This window comes from Myxine glutinosa, chromosome 1 (genome assembly GCF_964187855.1).
Source record: "Myxine glutinosa chromosome 1, kmMyxGlut1.1, whole genome shotgun sequence".
Lineage (NCBI taxonomy): Eukaryota > Metazoa > Chordata > Myxini > Myxiniformes > Myxinidae > Myxine > Myxine glutinosa.
The window spans coordinates 409,948,782-409,970,643 of NC_136261.1; the positions used below are offsets into that span (position 1 = coordinate 409,948,782).

General features: G+C 44.0%; 1 protein-coding gene across 1 annotated transcript in view; it reads right to left on the reverse strand.

The window, feature by feature from the left end:
• Positions 1-643: 643 nt before the first annotated feature.
• Positions 644-21,862, reverse strand: part of LOC137416465 (tubulin alpha chain-like) — a 28,254-nt gene continuing 7,035 nt past the window's right edge. Inside the window, exons 3-5 of the mRNA XM_068102064.2 lie at positions 5,132-5,280; positions 4,358-5,038; positions 644-4,270 (exon numbers count right to left, since the gene is read on the reverse strand). Of these exons, the coding sequence (XP_067958165.2) occupies positions 3,974-4,270; positions 4,358-5,038; positions 5,132-5,280 (1,127 nt within the window). The 3' untranslated portion in view covers positions 644-3,973. The remainder of the gene's footprint in view (positions 4,271-4,357; positions 5,039-5,131; positions 5,281-21,862) is intronic.

Sequence of the window (21,862 nt, forward strand, 5' to 3'; positions counted from 1 at the left end):
CCCAACCTCCCCCTACCTCGGTCCCCATATTTCCCAATCTTCAGCACACATAGTTTGCTCGGGTATTTAAAGTATAAGTCAATCTCTACCCCCACTCTCCCCCTCCCCACATCTCTCCTGCGTTTACTCCCTATTCCTCTCTAATCCCAATTAACCTTTATTTTTATGAACCTTTCGCTGACTACTTGTAGTGTAAGATTGACCTCTAACCCTGACTGTAATCTACTCTGACGAAGCATTACTTTACTTTCCAAACACGTGATGTTCGATACGTCACATCATGTACAGTATTGTCAGGTATCAGGAAATGTGGGGGGAATAAACCTACACAAAGTAGGGTAACATAAGGAAGTGGGTTATGAAATGAAAACATTACACCCAACTACTCCTGGTCTCTTTTGATATTTAGTCCCTCCCCCCCCCCCCCCCCTCCATTTTAGGTAACAATAAGTATTGGAACAAATCACTGACAGGTATTTCTTGTTGCTCAGGTGTTTCTTGTTGCATTGATTGATCACACATAAAAGATCCATGAATGTCTCGTCTTCGTTTTAGCCTTTGCTTTTGCCTTGGGAGTCTGTGGGCATAAACCAACATGAAGACAAGAAAACTGTCTATGAAAGAAAATCAAGCAATTTGAAAGTTGAAAGAACAGGAAAGTTTAATTAGAACCACAGCACAAAAAATGGGCATCGCAACTACAACAATCTGGAATATCTTGGAAAATAATGAAACCAATAGTGGACTTTGGAATAGACAACGGCCAGGTCGGCCAAAGTAAACAATTGCAGTTGATGATGTAAAAATCATGAGAGCTGTGAAGAAAAACCCAAAAACAACTGTCAGTGACATCAACAACAACCTCCAGAGTGCAACTTTCACTACAAGGACCCATCTTCCTGTCCAGAAACTCCTCTTTCACTACAAGACCCATCTTCCTGTCCAGAAACTCCTCTTTCACTACAAGGACCCATCTTCCTGTCCAGAAACTCCTCTTTCACTACAAGGACCCATCTTTCTGTTCACAAACTCATCTTTCACGACAAGGACCCATATTCCTGTCCAGAAACTCCTCTTTCACTACAAGGACCCATCTTCCTGTCCAGAAACTCCTCTTTCACTACAAGGACCCATCTTCCTGTTCAGAAACTCCTCTTTCACTACAAGGACCCATCTTCCTGTTCACAAACCCATCTTTCACTACAAAGAACCCCTCTTTCACTACAAAGACCCCTCTTTCATTACAAGGACCCCTCTTTCATTACAAGGACCCCTCTTTCACTACAAGGACCCCTCTTTCACTACAAGGACCCCTCTTTCACTACAGCGACCCCTATTTCACTACAAGGACCCCTCCTTCACTCCAAGGACCCCTCTTTCAATACAAGGACCACTCCTTCACTACAAGGACTCCGCTTTCACGACAAGGACCCCTCTTTCATTACAAGGACTCCGCTTTTACGACAAGGACTGCTCTTTCACTAGAAGGACCCATCTTCCTGTTCACAAACTAATCTTTCACTACAAAGACCCCTCTTTCATTACAAGGACCCCTCTTTCACTACAAGGACCCCTCTTTCACTACAAGGACCACTCCTTCACTACAAGGACCCCTCTTTCACTACAAGGACCACTCCTTCACTACAAGGACTCCTCTTTCACGACAAGGACCCCTCTTTCATTACAAGGACTCCTCTTTCACTACAAGGACCCCTCCTTCACTAAAAGGACCACTCTTTCACTACAAGGACCCATCCTTCACTACAAGGACCCTGCTTTCACTACAAGGACCCCTCTTTTATGACAAGGACTGCTCTTTCACTACAAGGACCCATCCTCCTGTATACAAACTCATCTTTCACTACAAGGACCCCTCTTTCACTACAAGGACCCCTCTTTCACTACAAGGACCCATCTTCATGTTCACAAACTAATCTTTCACTACAAGGACCCATCTTCATGTTCACAAACTCATCTTTCACTACAAGGATCCACCTTCCTGTTCACAAACTCAACTTTCACTACAAGGACCCATCTTCCTGTTCAAAAACTCATCTTTCACTACAAGGACCCATCTTCCTGTTCACAAACTCATCTTTCACGACAAGGGCCCCTCCTTCACTACAAGGACTCCTCTTTCACTACAAGGACCCCTCTTTCACTACAAGGACCCCTCTTTCACTACAAGGACTCATCTTTCACTCAAAGGATCCCTCTTTCACCACAAGGACCCCTCTTTTACTACAAGGATCCATCTTCCTGTTCACAAACTCATCTTTCACTACAAGGACCCCTCCTTCACTACAAGGACTCCTCTTTCACTACAAGGACCCCTCTTTCATTACAAGGACTGCTCTTTCACTACAAGGACCCATCCTCCTGTATACAAACTCATCTTTCACTACAAGGACCCATCTTCCTGTTCACAAACTCATCTTTCACGACAAGGGCCCCTCCTTCACTGCAAGGACTCCTCTTTCACTACAAGGACCCCTCTTTCATTACAAGGACTCATCTTTCACTCAAAGGATCCCTCTTTCACCACAAGGACCCCTCTTTTACTACAAGGATCCATCTTCCTGTTCACAAACTCATCTTTCACTACAAGGACCCCCCTTCACTACAAGGACTCCTCTTTCACTACAAGGACCCCTCTTTCATTACAAGGACTGCTCTTTCACTACAAGGACCCATCCTCCTGTATACAAACTCATCTTTCACGACAAGGACCCATCTTCATGTTCACAAACTCATCTTTCACTACAAGGACCCATCTTCCTGTATACAAACTCATCTTTCACTACAAGGACCCAGCCTCCTGTATACAAACTCATCTTTCACTACAAGGACCCATCTTCATGTTCACAAACTCATCTTTCACTACAAGGACCCATCTTCCTGTTCACAAACACATCCTTCACTTCAGCATCCATCTTTCATTAAATCGACCTATACTCCTGTTCACAAGGACCCAACATTCACAACAAGGATCAGGTATGCTGTATGTTGCTGAGATGCAGCATGGCTGGTGTTTGTCGGCTCCAAAGATGATCACACTAGAAATGACAACCTGCGCTGTCCAATAATCAGCTTCCATCTTGTGTCGGCTTCATCGTACCCTTCCGAGCAAACAATCCACCTCCTTGGGCCTTGAGCTTCACCTTTATATTTACCCTTCTTGGTGCTGTGGTTTGTCTCCTTTTTAACCTAGCTACGACAGAGTCGAAAAGAGCTGTTGAAGCCATAATGACGTCCTTATGTCCATCCTTCCTTCCTTCAGTTAGTGTCATTTGATCATTTTTCTAACATGGTCCATGAATATTGTTTCGTTGTTTTTCCCCCTACTCCTCCGAGGCGGCTCATTGGATTATTTTGAAACTCGGCATGATCGTGATTCATGATGTCGATGTGCAAAAATTAAAGGAGTCCCTTTTTAAGGAAAACTCCATCCAGGTGGTGAGATGATTCGCTAATTATCTCAAAATGTAATCTATGTTTGTATGTCCTTCATGTTTGTTTCGTTGTTTAATTTAACCCTTTTAATTACCCTTACCAGAGGAGAGGCCATTGCAACCTTAAGACTATCATCTAATGCTGCCCGACTACGGCCGCCTTCCATTGGGAGAGGAGCGTCTGTCCCACTTGGGACTATTCGTTATGTTCTCTAGTTCCAAGGTAAAAGAGTTTGAATGGAGCCCGTTTAGCTATTTGTCGAGGAAGTGAACAATATAGAGGAAGAGACCATTTCCACACGGTAAGATTTAGGAACTAAGCAATTACACCATCACATCCAGCAAGTATTCCAAGGCCTAAAAGCACCACTCCAACCACCTCCGCCCCTCATCCTCGACCCCAGAGAGATTGAAAAAAAATTAATGCAACAAATTAAACTTTTCTTGTTGTATTTTAATATTTAAATGATTGCATTTTCAGAAGCACAATTCAACAATATGGCTGAGAGGTTGCACACTATTCAGTATTCATCACTATATTCTTCATCGGCATCTGCCGAGTCAAGGCCGACCTCCTCGTAGTCCTTCTCCAAGGCCGCCATGTCCTCTCGAGCCTCGGAGAACTCGCCCTCCTCCATTCCCTCACCCACGTACCAGTGCACGAAGGCACGTTTGGCGTACATCAGGTCGAACTTGTGGTCCAGGCGTGCCCAGGCCTCGGCGATGGCCGTTGTGTTGCTCAACATGCAAACTGCACGCTGCACCTTTGCCAGGTCACCACCAGGCACAACCGTAGGAGGCTGGTAGTTTATTCCAACCTGGAGATACAGAAATTACATCAGAGAAGTTTTCCGGTATTAAGTCACGATAATGGAATTTCTTGAAAAACATGAAATTGAGCACACCTTGAATCCGGTGGGACACCAATCCACAAACTGGATGCTGCGCTTGGTCTTGATGACAGCAATGGCGGCATTGACATCCTTGGGGACCACATCTCCACGATACAGCAGACAACAGGCCATGTACTTCCCATGTCGAGGATCACATTTCACCATCTGGTTTGCAGGATCAAAGCACGCGTTGGTGATGTCGGAAATGGACATCTGCTCATGGGAAGCTTTCGCTGCCGAAATGACTGGAGCATACGTAGCTAGAGGGAAATGGATGCGAGGATAAGGAACCAGATTGGTCTGGAACTCCGTGAGGTCAACATTGAGTGCTCCATCAAACCGTAGAGAGGCGGTGATTGAAGAGACGATCTGCCCGATGATGCGATTGAGGTTGGTGTAGCTGGGACGCTCAATGTCGAGGTTACGGCGACAGATGTCATAGATGGCTTCGTTATCAACCATGAACGCACAATCGGAGTGCTCCAGAGTGGTGTGAGTGGTCAGTACAGAGTTGTACGGTTCAACAATTGCTGTGGACATCTGTGGAGCCGGATAAATGGCAAACTCCAGCTTGGACTTCTTCCCATAATCTACGGACATTCGCTCCATCAGGAGAGAGGTGAAGCCTGAACCCGTTCCTCCACCAAAGCTGTGGAACATCAGGAAGCCTTGCAGTCCCATGCATGACTCTGTCTGGAAGAAATAAAAAAACAGAATTGGATAACCACCAAAACCCAGAACATCAAAATAGGATTAAATGCAAGTAGCATCAGGAGGAGGTCTTACCAGCTTACGGATGCGGTCTAGCACCTGGTCCACAATCTCCTTTCCAATGGTGTAGTGCCCACGTGCATAGTTGTTGGCTGCATCCTCCTTGCCTGAGATGAGCTGCCCTGGGTGGTACAGTTGTTTATACGTTCCTGTCCGTACCTCATCTACAAAACCAAACAGAATGTGGAGTTATAGCCAATCAACATTGAACATAACGTAAAGTCAGAGGTCGGTTTGGTAAATGCACTCGTAACAATGGATTTTCTTTATAAACATGATTGAGGCTTGTGGAGGAGCGAAAGCAGAATTGAAGGGAACAAAACACAAAGATATAATAAAAGTGAGTGAGATGAACGTTAGGACACATACAGTATGGATGAACAAGCTGAAACACAAGATGAAGTAGAACGGCACTCGGTAGAGAGTGTACCTCCGCCAGGCTGAACAGTTTACGTTTTGTATCCCAGTGATGGACCAGATCTGATTTAAGACCTGAACGAAAATATAATCGGCTCGTTCTTGTCACCTACCCACCTCATCCGCCAAGTTTTGGCATAATCCGTCCATAACATTTTGAAATATGAAGACGCTGAGTAGGGGTGGAGGCCCTCTATGTATAGTTTTGGTGCTACATATCACTCAATGGTGAATAATCACTTAGAAAAATTAAAAATTCTCTTCTCCAGATCCGTATTCGGATCTTCACCAAAATGGAATCGATTCGTCTTTGTCACACACCCAACCTGTCCACCAAGTTTTGTCCGACTCCGTCCACAACTTTATGATATCCTGTTCACCAACAGGCAGACAAAAAAAAAAACAAGAAGTCATACAGAGCGCGATACTTGCAAGATCCAACACCCAACCCAACCCATCAGACACACACACACACACACACACACACACACACACACACACACACACACACACACACACACACACACACACACACACACACACACACAGTTACGGTTTCGTCACTTCCGCTGTTGTGGTTTTCACCCACTTGACATGTTTCTGATATTATGTATTATTATTATTCTCAAAAGGTTTATTATTCAGGAACAGCTATCTCAAGTTAAAAAGGTTAACTTAAAATGATACAGGAAACCGAACCGGAAGAGAAGGAGGTGAAGAGGAAGAGGCGGCACGAGCAAAGTTGGAGAAGATGCGTGACGTCAAGGCTCCATAGCGTGGCTGGTCTACCGAAAGTCGCGAGGGAATTTTGATTTCCTTGAAGGGACATCCGGCGATAGGAATTATCACTGGAGTGGAAAATCTGCGTAGTCAGATTTGGGCGCTGAGATCGACGAATCCTCGCCTAGTCGCATCGGCTCAAGTAAGAACCGTCGGCCATTTTGGAACACCACGCTTCGGACACCTATGAATGTTTTGCCTCGCGACATCGTCACCTCAACATCCTACCGTTTGTCGGGTATGTGTGTGTGCGACCGCTTCGTCTCCAATTACGTTGCGGTTCGCTGAGTGAGCGGTGAAGGTGCCCTTCTGAAGTTTCGGCAGGGCGAGCCCCATTGTCAACTGTACGTGATTCGAATATCGACGGGAGAGCGAGATTCGGGCGTCGACTGGATATCGTTCTAGCGATAGCGGGAGCGAATCACATTCGCCTTGGAAAAGGTTATAGAGACATTAAGGAGTGTCCTTTTCACTCGCTGGGAGCAGTGAGTAAACTGACTTGATTGATGGGATTCAGAGTGCACTCTTAATTGCCATTTGTTGTACTGTTATTCCTGTGTGATTTTCAATATATTATTTGTTCTTTTATAATCATTGGTGTGGTTTCACTATTGATTTCTAACACAGAGAATAACATATTTTTCTGCCGGGGCACCTCTCGAGGTTCGGAGGTTTACATCGACCAGGAGATCCGTGAGGACCCCGTAACAGAAATTGGGGGCTCGTCCAATTGACTCGTGGGCTCGAAATTGGGTCTTTGTCCGGGATAGAATTCCCTAGCATTCCCAAAATTATATTTTCCAACATTCCCAAATTTTTCCCCAAAAAAAAAAAATGTATTATTCTTTTTTGGAAATTTCTTGTGTGAAGGTTAACAGGTGCTAACGGATAGTCACCATGGAGTTTGACGCAGAGAAGTTTGCAGCAACCCCTAGTGAGGCACAGTTCCGAGCGTTACTGAAATCGGAACTCTTGTGATTGGCCAAACATTTTAGCTTCGAGGTCCGAGCTAAAATGAAGAAAACAGAGATCCAGACAGTGGTGATAGAATCTATGGTGGAACTAGGAACATGGGGAGAGGGAGCCTTGGATTGGTTACCAGAAGAACAAGAAAATGTGGAGCTCCAAAAAATGGAGATGCAATTGCAGAGCCAGGAAAGGTTAAAAGCACAGGAAAGAGAGCTCGAGGAAAGAAGAGCTGTACAGGGAAGAGAACTCCAAGAAAGGTTAAAAGCACAGGAAAGAGACCTCCAGGAAAGGTTAGAAGAGAAAAAAGCAGAGGAAAGGAGAGCTGCAAGAGAGCTCGAGGAAAGGTTAGAAGAGAGAAAAGCAGAGGAGAGAAAAGCCAAAAGGGAGTTAAGGGAACGCGACTCGGCGCTTCAGCAGGAAATTAAACTCAAGGAGCTGGATTTAATGAAAGAACGGGGAGAGGTACCATCCATGCTGACTGGTTCGACACCTAGTCAGAACACCTGGGATGTTGACAGACATGTTAGGCTGTATCCACTCTTCAACGAAAAGGAGGTAGCCAAGTTTTTTTTACACTTTGAGAAAGTGGCTCGAATGCTAAAATGGCTGGAGGAGTCCTGGACCATATTAGTGCAAAGTGTTCTGGTGGGTAAAGCTCAAGATATTTATTCGGCTTTACCGATTGAGCAATGTGCAGATTATGAGATAGTGAAGAAAACCATTCTCAAGGCCTATGAATTGGTCCCGGAAGCCTACTGGCAAAAATTCCGGAATGCTAGGAAGAGGGAGAGTGAGACCCATGTGGAGTTTGCCACAATGACAGAAACCATGTTTGATCGGTGGTGTGATTCAAAAGGGGTTTGGAAAGACTTCGAACTATTACGACAATTGATCCTGGTGGAGGAATTCCAACAGTGTGTCCACGAGGACATTAAAGTACATCTGGAGGAAAGAAAAGTTCCAAAGTTGTATAAGGCAGCAACCATAGTAGATGACTATGCCTTAACACACAGGATGGGGTTCCACAAACATAACTACACGCCTAGACTTAGCCAGGGGAGCTATGGTACATCAGGGGCGGAGAACGAAAATTCATGGGTGCGGCCTCGAGATGACTATGAGGACCGCTCTGATACCACGACTTCTAGAAATCCGAAGACACCAGTTCCGAGGCAGACCACAAGGTTCTCCTCCGGGCCTACTTGCGCTTTTTGCCATAAACCGGGACACTCGATGTCCCACTGTTATGCTCTGGGAAAGGAAAATCAGGAGCGGAGTTCGACCAGTACCACTCCAAATGCAATGGCAAATGTGAGAAATCGCCCTCAAAAGGGTTACCAACCATTTATTTTAGAGGGGTTTGTGTCCTTGGATGGAGATTCGACTAAGCAGAAACCGGTTAGGGTCTTGAGGGACACAGGAGCACATCAGTCTTTGATGCTTGAAGGCATTTTCCCATTGTCAGAGGAGACGGCAACTGGTGATAGTATTCGTTTACAGGGGATTGGTGGCTGTGTTAGAGGTTTTTTTTTTTTTTGGTTTTTTTTGTATACAGAGTCGAGGCTCGTGAAAGAGCTAACATTTATCAAACAAATCAAACAAACAAGCAAACAAAGTATATAAAAAGGGGAGCGGTCGACAAGATGGGGAGAGAAGGGGAGGAAGCACACAAACACAACATTTGAGAGCAGGGACATCGGGAGATGTGTGGGAGGGAGAGGGCCTGGGGCGGGGGGCAGGATAGGTATAAAACGCAAGGACACCAAGGACTTCCAGGAAAGAAGTCGGCACCTCAAAAAGTGGATTTGGGGTGAATATAGCGGGGGTAGAAAAGATCAAGGTTTTGGATTGGTGAAGATAAGAGATGGTGCTGAACAGCCGTTTTAAAGACCTGGACGGAGGAGTGGGATTTGAAGAGAGTGAGGGAGTTTGTTCCAGAGGCGGGAGAAAAGAGGAATGAAGGAGTGAAGGTGAGCAGAGAGTCTTGATTTTGGCAGTTTAACCATAAGAGGGTTGCAGGCAGATCTTGTGCGACCTGTAGGAATATTTGGGGGACAGAGCCCAGAGAGAGCTGGGGGAGCAAGGCCGGAGAGGAGTCGGTAGAAGACGGAAAGACCACCAACCTGCCTGCGGTGAGTAAGTGAAAGGCCCTCGGAGATAGCGTCATCGCGGGAGATTCCAATGATTCTGAATGCTTTGGTTTCAACAGCGTGAAGACGAGCTTGGTGTGAGGCAGGAGCACCAGCCCAGAGGGGAGAGCAGTACTCCATTGAGCTGCGGATGAAAGCCTTTTATGTGGTGAGGAGCTCAGGTGTGCCAAGGAAGGACTTCGCACGACGGAGGATGCCCAGTCGGCGACTGGCTTTGGAGGCCAGCTTGGAAATGTGGTTTCCCCAGGAAAGATCATGGCAGATAGTGAGACCCAAAAGCTTGAGCGACAGAACTTCTTGGAGAGGATTATTCAGAAAGTAGATGGGAGGGTTGTCCAGTCGGTCTTTTCGGAGAGACATCGTAAGAGTGTGAGATTTGTCAGGATTGAAAGACATGTTCCACTTGTTTGCCCAGTCTGTGATTTTGTCCAGGTCTGCAGAGAGTGAGGAGGCTGCAGACTTCCGATCTGAGGGATGAGGAATGGAGCGGCAGAGAGTGGAGTCATCAGTAAAGAGATAGAGAGGATTTTCAAGAGAGTCAGAGAGATCATTGATGAAGACCAGAAAAAGCACAGGGCCCAGAACACTGCCTTGGGGAACTCCAGCCTGAACAGGAAGAGGAGATGAGAGAAACCCATTCAGGGCCATACGTTGACTATGACTAGAGAGGAAGTCCGCCAGCCATGCATGGAGATTTCCATGGATACCAAAGGAGGAGAGTTTGGTGAGCAGAGCGGGGTGCCAGACCGTATCGAAGGCACGTGATATGTCGAGGGAGACAACTCTAATTTCCTGTTTGGCATTGAGGACCTCCATCCATTGTTGAGACAGCAGAAGCAGCATGTCCAGAGTAGAGTGACCAGGTCTGAAACCAAATTGATGATCAGAGATCAAACCATTGGAGAAGAGGAAAGATTTCATATCCGAAGCAATGATGGATTCCATGACTTTGCTGATAATTGGGAGAAGGCTGATTGGTCTGTAGTTGCTAGGATCTGTTTTTGCACCTTTTTTGTGCAAAGCGGTGATGTTGGCTGATTTCCAAGCAGATGGCAGTTGAGCTTAAGCAAAAGAGAGGGTGAAGAGAACAGAGAGAGGGAGTAAAAGAGCAGAAGAACAGTATTTTAGGACCCTTTGGGCTGATGCCGTCAGGCCCAGTTGCAGAATCAGATGTCGAGGGTTGACAGAAATTTTCCACCTTGTCAGGAGGAAAGGACACGGAGTCCAGGAGCTGCTGGGTACGACTGGGTACAGTGGGTACAGAGAGGGATGGGTTTGGGACACAAGATTTAGAGGCAAACACAGAGTTGAGGCAGTCAGCGTTTTCACGTGTGGAGTCAGCTGTGTAGCCGTTTGAGGTAAGGGAGGGGGTGGAGGGGGAACAAACAAACACCAGAAACAGATTTGACCAGACGCCACCAGGATTTGGAAGAGGGAGACTGATAAGAGAGTTCGGTCTTGAGAACGGAGAGATATTGTTTCCTGGCTCTCCTGAGGGTGGATACACTTGTTTCGGGCTTTGTGAAAGGAAATGAGATTTCCTTCCGTTGGATTTGCTTTCCAGGAGACGAAGGCAAGTTGTTTCTGGACAACAGCCTCACCACAAGATTCCGTGTACCATGGATGGGAGGAAGGGTATGACAACTGAAGACGAGATGGGATAAATCTGTGCATGAGACAGAGCAATTTACTTTGGAAGAATTCCCAGGATGAGTTGATGTCAGAGGTGGTAGAGATGGGAGACCAGTCCAGATGATTGATGGCTGCTTGAAGACCGTGCCAGTTGGTCTGAGTGAAATGCCAGACTCGTCGACGCTGAGCAGGCTCCCTGAGAATGGTCAGAGAGATGTCCACTTTAACAAGCACATGATCAGATGAGCCGATTGGAGCAGAAGAAGAGCAGCAGACATTTTCAGGGAAGTTAGTCATAACCAAGTCCAGAAGAGAAGATGCTCCATTGACTGAGATCCGGGTCGGGAAATTGACAGATTGTGTCAGTCCCAGTGAGTCGCAGAAGTCCTTTGCTGAGGAGCCATGGCTGGTGAGAGAGGTACCCACACCCAGCCAACTGGCATGGTGACAATTGAAATCACCACATATGAGGAAGAGAGAGTTGGGATGAGTATATAGAAGTTGGTCCATATTATCAGACAGCGAGATGTAGATGGAGTCATCACTGTTTGGTGGACGGTACAACACACATATGAACAAGAGGTGGGAGCGAAGGGGAAGCCGTAGCCAGAGGTATTCGTGGGGGTGAGGTGGAGAGAGTGCAGTGCAGGGCGAGTAAGGAAGAGAGTTTTTGATAAAGATAGCAACGCCACCTCCAGGACGAGGCTCAGGTATATCATACCGGAGGAGGGAGTAACCCGGGAGAGATACTAAGGAATCAGAGACATCATGAAGGAGGAAAGTTTCTGTTAAGCAGATCACGTCTGGTTTGTCAGAAGCAACCTGCATGGAGAGATCAGTTAAGTTTGAACGAAGGCCCCGGATGTTTGAGGTCCATACCGTTAATGAAGAGGAAGGGGGAGCATCGGATACAGAACAGGGGGGGGGGAGGGGTAGGGTAAGATGTGGAAGAGGAGGAAGAGGTATGGAGAGCTGTTGAAGGTGTGTCAGAGATTTCAGAATAGCTCGGCGAAAGGGAAGGATGGGGCGGACAAAAGGTTTGATGGTGATTGGGTGAGGCACAATGACGTGTTATTTGAGGAGGGGGTCGAGCGAGGCAGAAGGTTGGGGGAGATGGAGGTGAGAGTTGGAAGGGGGAAGAGGCGGGGAGGACGCTTTGAGGAGGGGGAGTGGGAGGATGGAAATTGAGAAGAAATGAGGGTGGGGAGATTTGAAGGGGAGGGGTGAAGGGGGAGTCGAGAGGGGAGGGGCGAGGGGGAGTCTTGGAGGGGAGGGGTGTGGGGGGAGTTTAGGAGGGAAGGGGCAAGGGGGGAGATTTGAAAGGGATGGGTGATGGGGAAGATTTGGAGGGAAGGGGTGATGGGGAAGATTTGGAGGGGAGGGGTTATGGGGAAGATTTGGAGGGGAGGGGTGAGATTGGATTTTAGAAAGTGTACGATGAAAGTTTTCGAAAGTCCACTTCATGTCATCCATTTGGAGTCTGATTTGGTGTCATGACCGGTCACCGTAGGTTTACAAGCCACTCTTCCTGTAAAGGGAGTATCTTTTGTTATCGGGAATGATTTCGCCGTGGTTAAGTTTCTGGTAACCTGATGTTTGTTGAAAAGCCTAGGAGGAAGTACCCTGAAACTAAGTGTCAGCACACACAAGTCAGGGATGGAGGAAATATTGGCAAGCTCTTTGTAGGGGGACTGAACTTCAAAACCAAGGAAGATGTTCTGGAGTCTGCCTTCAGCAAATATAGACCGCTTTTGGAAGTGCTGCTGATAAAAGACAGGGAGACACAAAAGTCAAGAGAGTTTGGCTTTGTCACGTTTGAAAACCCAAAGGACGCCAGAGATGCAGAAAAGGATCTGAATAGCAAGGAGTTGGAGGGTCGGACCATAACAGTAGGGAAGGCATTTCATAGGTGTCGTGGGGGGCTACAGAAGAGGACAACGGCGTAGTAGTTTTGGTGGTGGCCACAGTCGGGATTATTATGGAGGCTCCCAGAGTTACGGCAGCTCCCGAAGGAATGATTATCAGGGTAGTGGCCGAGAAGGAGACCGCTATTCATGTGACTACAGTGACAAGCGGTTCAACCGTGATGATATTATGAAAGTTCGGAGGAGTTGAAGCACTGAATGCTGCGGAGCAGCCGAGCCAAGATTCCCACATGGATTAACCGTGAACACCACGTTCCTAAAGGCGTCCATGTAGTGAACTTTCCTGCATGGATTAACCGTGAACACCACGTTCCTAAAGGCGTCCATGTAGTGAACTTTCCTACACGGATTAACCGTGAACTCCACGTTCCTAAAGGCGTCCAGGTAGCGAATACTTCCAGGCCTCACCACCCAACCACTATGGAACCTGGCTCAGCTCGGCCTCCCGGAAAAAATGCTGTAGATTTGCTTGACTTTGGATTTTTGATCACCACCCCTTAACCTTCATTCAAAAAATGAAAAATAAAAATCAGAGGTTGATGAGATGGAGTTTGGCTTTGCAGGAGTTAAACTTGGAAATTGAACATGTAAAGGGCAGTAGTCAGGTTCACTATGTCTTTTCGTTCAAAATCATGGTAGATTAGCAAATCTATACATTTTTGGAAACGTTATTACATGGAAAATCTGAAAATCAATGTTTACATTTGCCAATTCCGACCAATTCGATTCGACCAATTCGACCAATCGACCAATTCCATTCGACCAATTCGACCATTCGACCAATCGCTTCGATCGACCATTCGACCATTCGACCAATTCGATCGATTCGATTCGATTCGATTCATCGAATTCGATTCGATCGACCATTCGACCAATTCGATTTGCCAATCAATTTGACCGACCTTTGCTTGTGTGGAACGGACTGTGAAAACGATGCGGACTATATTGTCGGATACGACACACAGGACAGTGATGACGAACTCTAAATGGCATATTCTGTAATCGTGTATGTTTGATGCCATTGACTGCCTGTGTATATTTTGTCATTGACTGCCTGTGTAGATGTGAAGTTATACTGACTGCATGTGTATATATGATTTTGCTGACTGCCTGTGTATGTTTGGTGATATGAATTATTGCGACACATTTTGATGTTATTAACTGCCTGTACAAAATGATAACATGTATTTGATTATGCAACTTATCGCGAATATAAAGACAGTATTTTGCAATTCAAAACCTTTGATTCGTGTCTTACCATTCCCCATAGCACTAATTTGATACTTTCATTGGATTCCTTGTCCCTGAAAATATAGGTTTAGTATATTTTAAAAAGTTTTTAGGGTAATTAGAGGCAGAAATAGAACAAAATATGTATTTTACAGTGGTCATTTTGAAAATCCAAAATGGCCACCATACAGGTATCTCTCCAAATGTAAACATTGATTTTTAGTTTCCTTATGTTTCCTTAGTTTCCTTTCCAAAAATGTATAGGTTTGCTAATCTACCATGATTTTGAACGAAATATAATTTATTGACATAGTGAACCTGACTACAGGGACAATGTCGTTGCTGATGCTTTGTCCAGAGTGAATTAACTCTGGAAATCTCTGTGGGTTTTGTGAAATTTTGTTGCTTTATTGTTGAGATGTTGATAAATAATTGTTGCTCACGGGAATTGGTGATTTGGGTTGTGAGATTATTTTTGTTTGTTTAAGGGGGCATTATACCATTGAAGGCAAAAAAAAACCATTTTTTTACAAATATACAAATGCATCAATTAAAATGTTTGTTTCCTAGTATTGTATATACTAGGACGTGCCCGTACGTGGGTGCCCGTTCCTTGCCAAAAAAAAAAAAAAAAAATGTCTTCGCCCATGCATGCATGGGCGTGCCCATGGGCCCATGGGCGTGCCCATAAGTGCGTGATGTGACCGTACAATGAATGTATCGTCCCGACGCCGCAGCTCGGATGGCGCTGCAGTTAATCGGGCCTGTATCGGCAGAGTTATTATAAACGTGTACTACAATCGATCGTACCTTACAGCGTCTGCTCGCCACGTTCAGCATCAGTACGTCGTCACTATGACTATCCGTAAGTCCGGAAGTGACGTCCTCATTTGACTGTCCGGAAGGTCGCATATCGCAGTTACGATGAATCGCAAATTAGTTTTAATTAGTTTTAAAACATAGTTTAACACCAACATAGCGGCAACATAGTTTGCCAACGTGAAATAAATGAATACGCTCTCAAATGTGCCGTCCGAGGCAGAGTCTGTTCGCCACGTTCGGCACACGTGATAGCTCGCTGCTCTCTGATTGGTTGAATCGTTTTTTGGACATAGCTCGGTAACTACTTCTCCGATTAATATGAAACCTTGAAAAGGCACATCCTCGGGTCCCCAGCAATATACCTGGCAAGTTTCAAGTATATCGGACCCGTGGTTGTCGAGAAACAGCGGTCACAGACAAACAAACAAACACACAGACACACAGAGATTACTGGAATTATAGATAGATGTACCAAGTTTGAACGTAAATGGACTTGTCATAGAGAAGATATAAGCTCCCCATTACACTGAACACAGTAAAAACAACACTGAATCACAGTAATGCACTTTTTGATAAAATGTCTTGATTGAAAATATGCAAAACTATATATGTACATGTTGCTCGATATATGAACATTACATTGGTATACATTACATAGCATTATATTATGCATGGTTACCATGGTAACCAGATGCATACAAATGATGAATTACCACTTTACAGCTTATATCTTCTCTATGACAAGTCCATTTACGTTCAAACTTGGTACATATATACAATACTAGGAAACAAACATTTTAATTGATGCATTTGTATATTTGTAAAAAAATGGGTTTTTTTTGCCTTCAATGGTATAATGCCCCCTTAAAGAGTTTGCATGCAAAGAAAGTTTTCGCTGTGTTCAAACTTTCTTTCTTGAGGGGGGGAAGTGTTATGGATTAGTCACTTTCGCTGTTGTGGTTGTCACCCACTTGACATGTTTCTGATATTATGTATTATTATTATTCTCAAAAGGTTTATTATTCAGGAACAGCTATCTAAAATTTAAAAGGTTAACTTAAAATGATACAGGAAACCGAACCAGAAGAAAAGGAGGTGAAGAGGAAGAGGCGGCACGAGCAAAGTTGGAGAAGACGCGTGACGTCAAGACTCCATAGCGAGGCTGGTCTACCGAAAGTCGCGAGGGAATTTTGAGTTCCTTGAAGGGACATCCGGCGATACGAATTATCGCTGGAGTGGAAAATCTGCGTAGTCAGATTTGGGCACTGAGATTTCGACGAATCCTCGCCTAGTTGCATCGGCTCACGTAAGAACCGTTGGCCATTTTGGAACCCCAGGCTTCGGACACCTACAAAGGTTTTGCCTTGCGACACCGTCACCTCAACATCCTACCATTTGTCGGGGATGTGTGTGTGCGACCGCTTCGTCTCCAATTACGTTGCGGTTCGCTGAGTGAGCAGTGAAGGTGCCCTTCTGAAGGGAGCCATTGTACAGTTTCGGCAGGGTGATCCCCATTGTCAACTGTACGTGATTCGAATATCGACTGGAGAGCGAGCTACGGGCGTCGACTGGATATCGTTCTAGCGACCGTGGGAGCGAATCACATTCGCCTTGGAAAAGGTTATAGAGACATTGAGGAGTGTCCTTTTCACTCGCTGGGAGCAGTGAGTAAACTGACTTTATTGATGGTATTTAGACTGCACTCTTAATTGCCATTTGTTGTACCGTTATTCCTGTGTGATTTTCAATATATTATTTGTTATTTTATAATCATTGGTGTGGTTTCACGATTGATTTCTAACACAGAGAATAACATAGCTTTCTGCCGGGGCTCCTCTCGGGGTTCGGAGGTTTACCAAGACAAGGAGATCGGCGAGGACCCCGTAACACACACACACACACACACACACACACACACACACACACACACACACACACACACACACACACATCAGATTGTCCATTTCATTAAGATTCAAATTGACGATCTTAATCAAAACTCGGGTAATCGGATCAAAATGGATTATTTATCAGATCAAAATTGATGACTTTAGAAGTTTGACCTTGAGTTGACCTTTGACCTTTTGACCTCAAATTGTTGCTTTTCCAATTCGGCAATGCAATGTGCAATTGCTGTTTAATTTTCAGTTTAATCGGATGCAAAGTGATGATTTCTTCAGATGAAAATTGATGATTCTAGAAGATTGACCTTGAGTTGACCTTTGACCTTTTGACCTCAAATTGTTGTTTTCCAAATTTGGTGATGCAATTGCTGTTGAATTTTCAGTTTAGTCGGATGAAAAGTGATGATTTTTACAGATGAAAATTGATGATTTTTACAGATGAAAATTGATGATTCTAGAAGTTTGACCTTGAGTTTACCTTTGACCTTTTGCCCTCAGATTGTTGCTTTCCCAATTCAGAGATGCAATATGCGAATCCTATTCAAATTTGAAGACAATCGGATGGAAAATAACAATTTTTCACATGCAAATTGATGATTTTAGAAGTTTGCCCTTCAATTGACTTTTGACCTTTTGACCTTGAAAATAGTTGTTTCCCAATTCAGTGAAGCACTATGCAATTGTTGTTTGATTTTTCAGGTCAATCGGATGAAAATGGTTGATGTTTCAGATGAAAATTGATGATTTTAGAAGTTTGACCTAGAGTTGGCCTTTGACCTTTTGACCTTTTGAACATAAAAATAGTTGGTTTGCCAATTCAGTGATGCACTCTAATTTTTTTAATGTTCAATAGGATGAAAAGTGACGATTTTAGAAATTTGACCTCAAGATGACCTTTGACCTCAAAATCAATAGGCTGCTTAGTTGTGACAACCTCTACAACTTGCTGAGGTTTCATGACGATCGGTTTAGAATTGTGACCTGCAGGCGATTGACCAACAGACAAACAGAATAACACACAAAATCAACCAACATCATTGAAATATCTTCGATTTTGCAAGTAACAGACGTGTGAAAACCTCGTCGACGGAGGTTGACGGAGGACACGGCAAGAAAGGTAAGGGGAAAGCTGGGATGAAACAGGAAAAGGAACAAACCAACCGACAACTACAACAAATGAAAAGAGGTGAGGGAGAGGATGGAAAATCACAATGACCTGGAAAAAGGGAGTGCTTGGGAATCGGGTCATTTGGGGAGGTAGAGATCACGAGTATGGATGGTGGATGATCGGTGGTTGGGGTGAACAGTTGTTTTGAAGCCCTGGAGGGAAGGAAGATTGATGGGAGTGTGCAAGTTGGTTCCACCGGCAGGAGAAAAGACAAAACTGAGCGGAGATGAGCAGCGATTCTGGATTTCGGAAGTTTCACCAGAAGGGAATGAAGATTCTATGCTAAATTTGTGAAGACCATTATCAAGATGGTGGACCATTATCAAGAAAATGGTGGACCATTATCAGGAAGATGGTGGACCATTATCAAGAAGATGGTGGACCATTATCAAGAAGATGGTAGACCATTATCAAGAAGATGTTGGACCATTGTCAAGAAGATGATGGACCATTATCAAGAAGATGGATGAAAGAAACCTGGGTGCGGAAGAGGGCCAGGGACTGAGAAGGCAAGTTGTTTCAGAGCAACTGATTGACCACAGGATTCAATGTACCATGGGTGGGAAGAGGGGGAGGATTGTGATTGTGATGTGATTGTGATGTGATTGTGATGTGATTGTGATGTGATTGTGATGTGATGTGATTGTGATGTGATGTGATGTGATTGTGATGTGATTGTGATTGTGATGTGATTGTGATGCGATTGTGATGATGTGATGTGATGTGATTGTGATGTGATTGTGATGTGATGTGATTGTGATGTGATGTGATTGTGATGTGATTGTGATGCCATGTGATTGTGATGTCATGTGATTGTGATGTCATGTGATTGTGATGTGCTGTGATTGTGATGTGATGTGATTGTGATTGTGATGTGATTGTGATGTGATTGTGATGTCATGTGATTGTGGTGTCATGTGATTGTGATGTGATTGTGATGTGATTGTGATTGTGATGTGATGTGATGTGATTGTGATTGTGATGTGATGTGATGTGATTGTGATGTGATTGTGATGTGATTGTGATTGTGATGTGATGGTGATGTGATTGTGATGTGATTGTGATGTGATTCTGATGTGATTGTGACGTGATTGTGATGTGATTGTGATGTGATTGTGATTGTGATGTGATTGTGATGTGATTGTGATGTGATTGTGATGTGATTGTGATGTGATTGTGATGTCATGTGATTGTGATTGTGATTGTGATGTGATGTGATTGTGATGTGTTGTGATGTGATGATTATGATGTGATGTCATGTGGATGTGATGTGATGTGATTGTGATTGTGATGTGATTGTGATTGTGATGTGATGTGATTGTGATGTGATGTGATTGTGATGTGATTGTGATGTGATGTGATTGTGATGTGCTGTGATTGTGATGTGATGTGATTGTGATTGTGATGTGATTGTGATGTGATTGTGATGTCATGTGATTGTGGTGTCATGTGATTGTGATGTGATTGTGATGTGATTGTGATTGTGATGTGATGTGATGTGATTGTGATTGTGATGTGATGTGATGTGATTGTGATGTGATTGTGATGTGATTGTGATGTGATTGTGATTGTGATGTGATTGTGATGTGATTGTGATTGTGATGTGATGGTGATGTGATTGTGATGTGATTGTGATGTGATTCTGATGTGATTGTGACGTGATTGTGATGTGATTGTGATGTGATTGTGATTGTGATGTGATTGTGATGTGATTGTGATGTGATTGTGATGTGATTGTGATGTGATTGTGATGTCATGTGATTGTGATTGTGATTGTGATGTGATGTGATTGTGATGTGTTGTGATGTGATGATTATGATGTGATGTCATGTGATTGTGATGTGATGTGATGTGATTGTGATTGTGATGTGATTGTGATTGTGATGTGATGTGATTGTGATGTGATGTGATTGTGATGTGATTGTGATGTGATGTGATTGTGATGTGATGTGATTGTGATGTGATTGTGATGTGATTGTGATTGTGATGTGATTGTGATGTGATGTGATGTGATGTGATTGTGATGTGATGTGATTGTGATGTGATTGTGATGTGATGCGATTGTGATGTGATGTGATTGTGATTGTGATGTGATTGTGATTGTGATGTGATGTGATTGTGATGTGATGTGATTGTGATGTGATTGTGATGTGATGTGATTGTGATGTGATGTGATTGTGATGTGATGTGATTGTGATGTGATTGTGATTGTGATGTGATTGTGATGTGATGTGATGTGATGTGATTGTGATGTGATGTGATTGTGATGTGATTGTGATGTGATGCGATTGTGATGTGATGTGATGTGATTGTGATTGTGATGTGATGTGATTGTGATGTGATTGTGATGTGATTGTGATGTGATGTGATGTGATTGTGATTGTGATTGTGATGTGATGTGTTGTGATGTGTTGTGATGTGATGTGTTGTGATGTGATTGTGATGTGATGTGATGTGTTGTGATGTGATGTGTTGTGATGTGATGTGTTGTGATGTGTTGTGATGTGTTGTGATGTGATGTGATTGTGATTGTAATTGTGATTGTGATGTGATTGTGATTGTGATGTGATTGTGATGTCATGTGATTGTGATGTGATTCTGATGTGATTGTGATGTGATGTGATTCTGATGTGATTGTGATGTGATGTGATGTGATGTGATGTGATGTGTTGTGATGTGATGTGTTGTGATGTGATGTGTTGTGATGTGTTGTGATGTGATGTGATGTGATGTGATGTGATGTGATGTGATTGTGATGTGATTGTGATTGTGATGCGATTGTGATGCGATTGTGATTGTGATTGTGATTGTGATGTGATGTGATGTGATTGTGATGTGATTGTGATGTGATGTGATTGTAATTGTGATTGTGATGTGATTGTGATGTGATTGTGATGTCATGTGATTGTGATGTGATTGTGATTGTGATTGTGATGTGATTCTGATGTGATTGTGATGTGATGTGATTGTGATGTGATGTGATTCTGATGTGATTCTGATGTGATTGTGATGTGATGTGATTCTGATGTGATTGTGATGTGATGTGATGTGATTGTGATTGTGATGTGATGTGATGTGATGTGATGCGATTGTGATGCGATGTGATTGTGATTGTGATGTGATGTGATTGTGATGTGATGTGATTGTGATTGTGATGTGATTGTGATGTATTGTGATTGTGATGTCATGTGATTGTGATGTGATTGTGATTGTGATTGTGATTGTGATGTGATTGTGATTGTGATGTGATGTGATTGTGATTGTGATGTGATTGTGATGTGATTTTGTTGTGATTTTGTTGTGATTGTGATGTGATGTGATTGTGATTGTGATGTGAATGTGATTGTGATGTGATTGTGATGTGATTGTGATGTGATTGTGATGCGATTGTGATGTGATGTGATTGTGATGTGATTGTGATGTGATTGTGATTGTGATGTGATTGTGATGTGATTGTGATGTGATTGTGGTGTGATTGTGATGTGTTGTGATGTGTTGTGGTGTGATGTGATTGTGATGTGATGTGATGTGATGTGATGTGATGTGATGTGATGTGATGTAGACAGAGAGAGATTCTGTGAAAGAATTCCCAGGCTGAGTTAACATCAGGGGCGGTAGATATGAGAGACCATTCCTGAAGAGAGACGGCTGCTTGCAGTTCCTGCAAATCTGATTGAGGGGAATTCCAGACTCGCTGGCGTTGATGCAGCTCTCTGGGAATAGCCAGAGAGATGGTGACTTTCAGATTT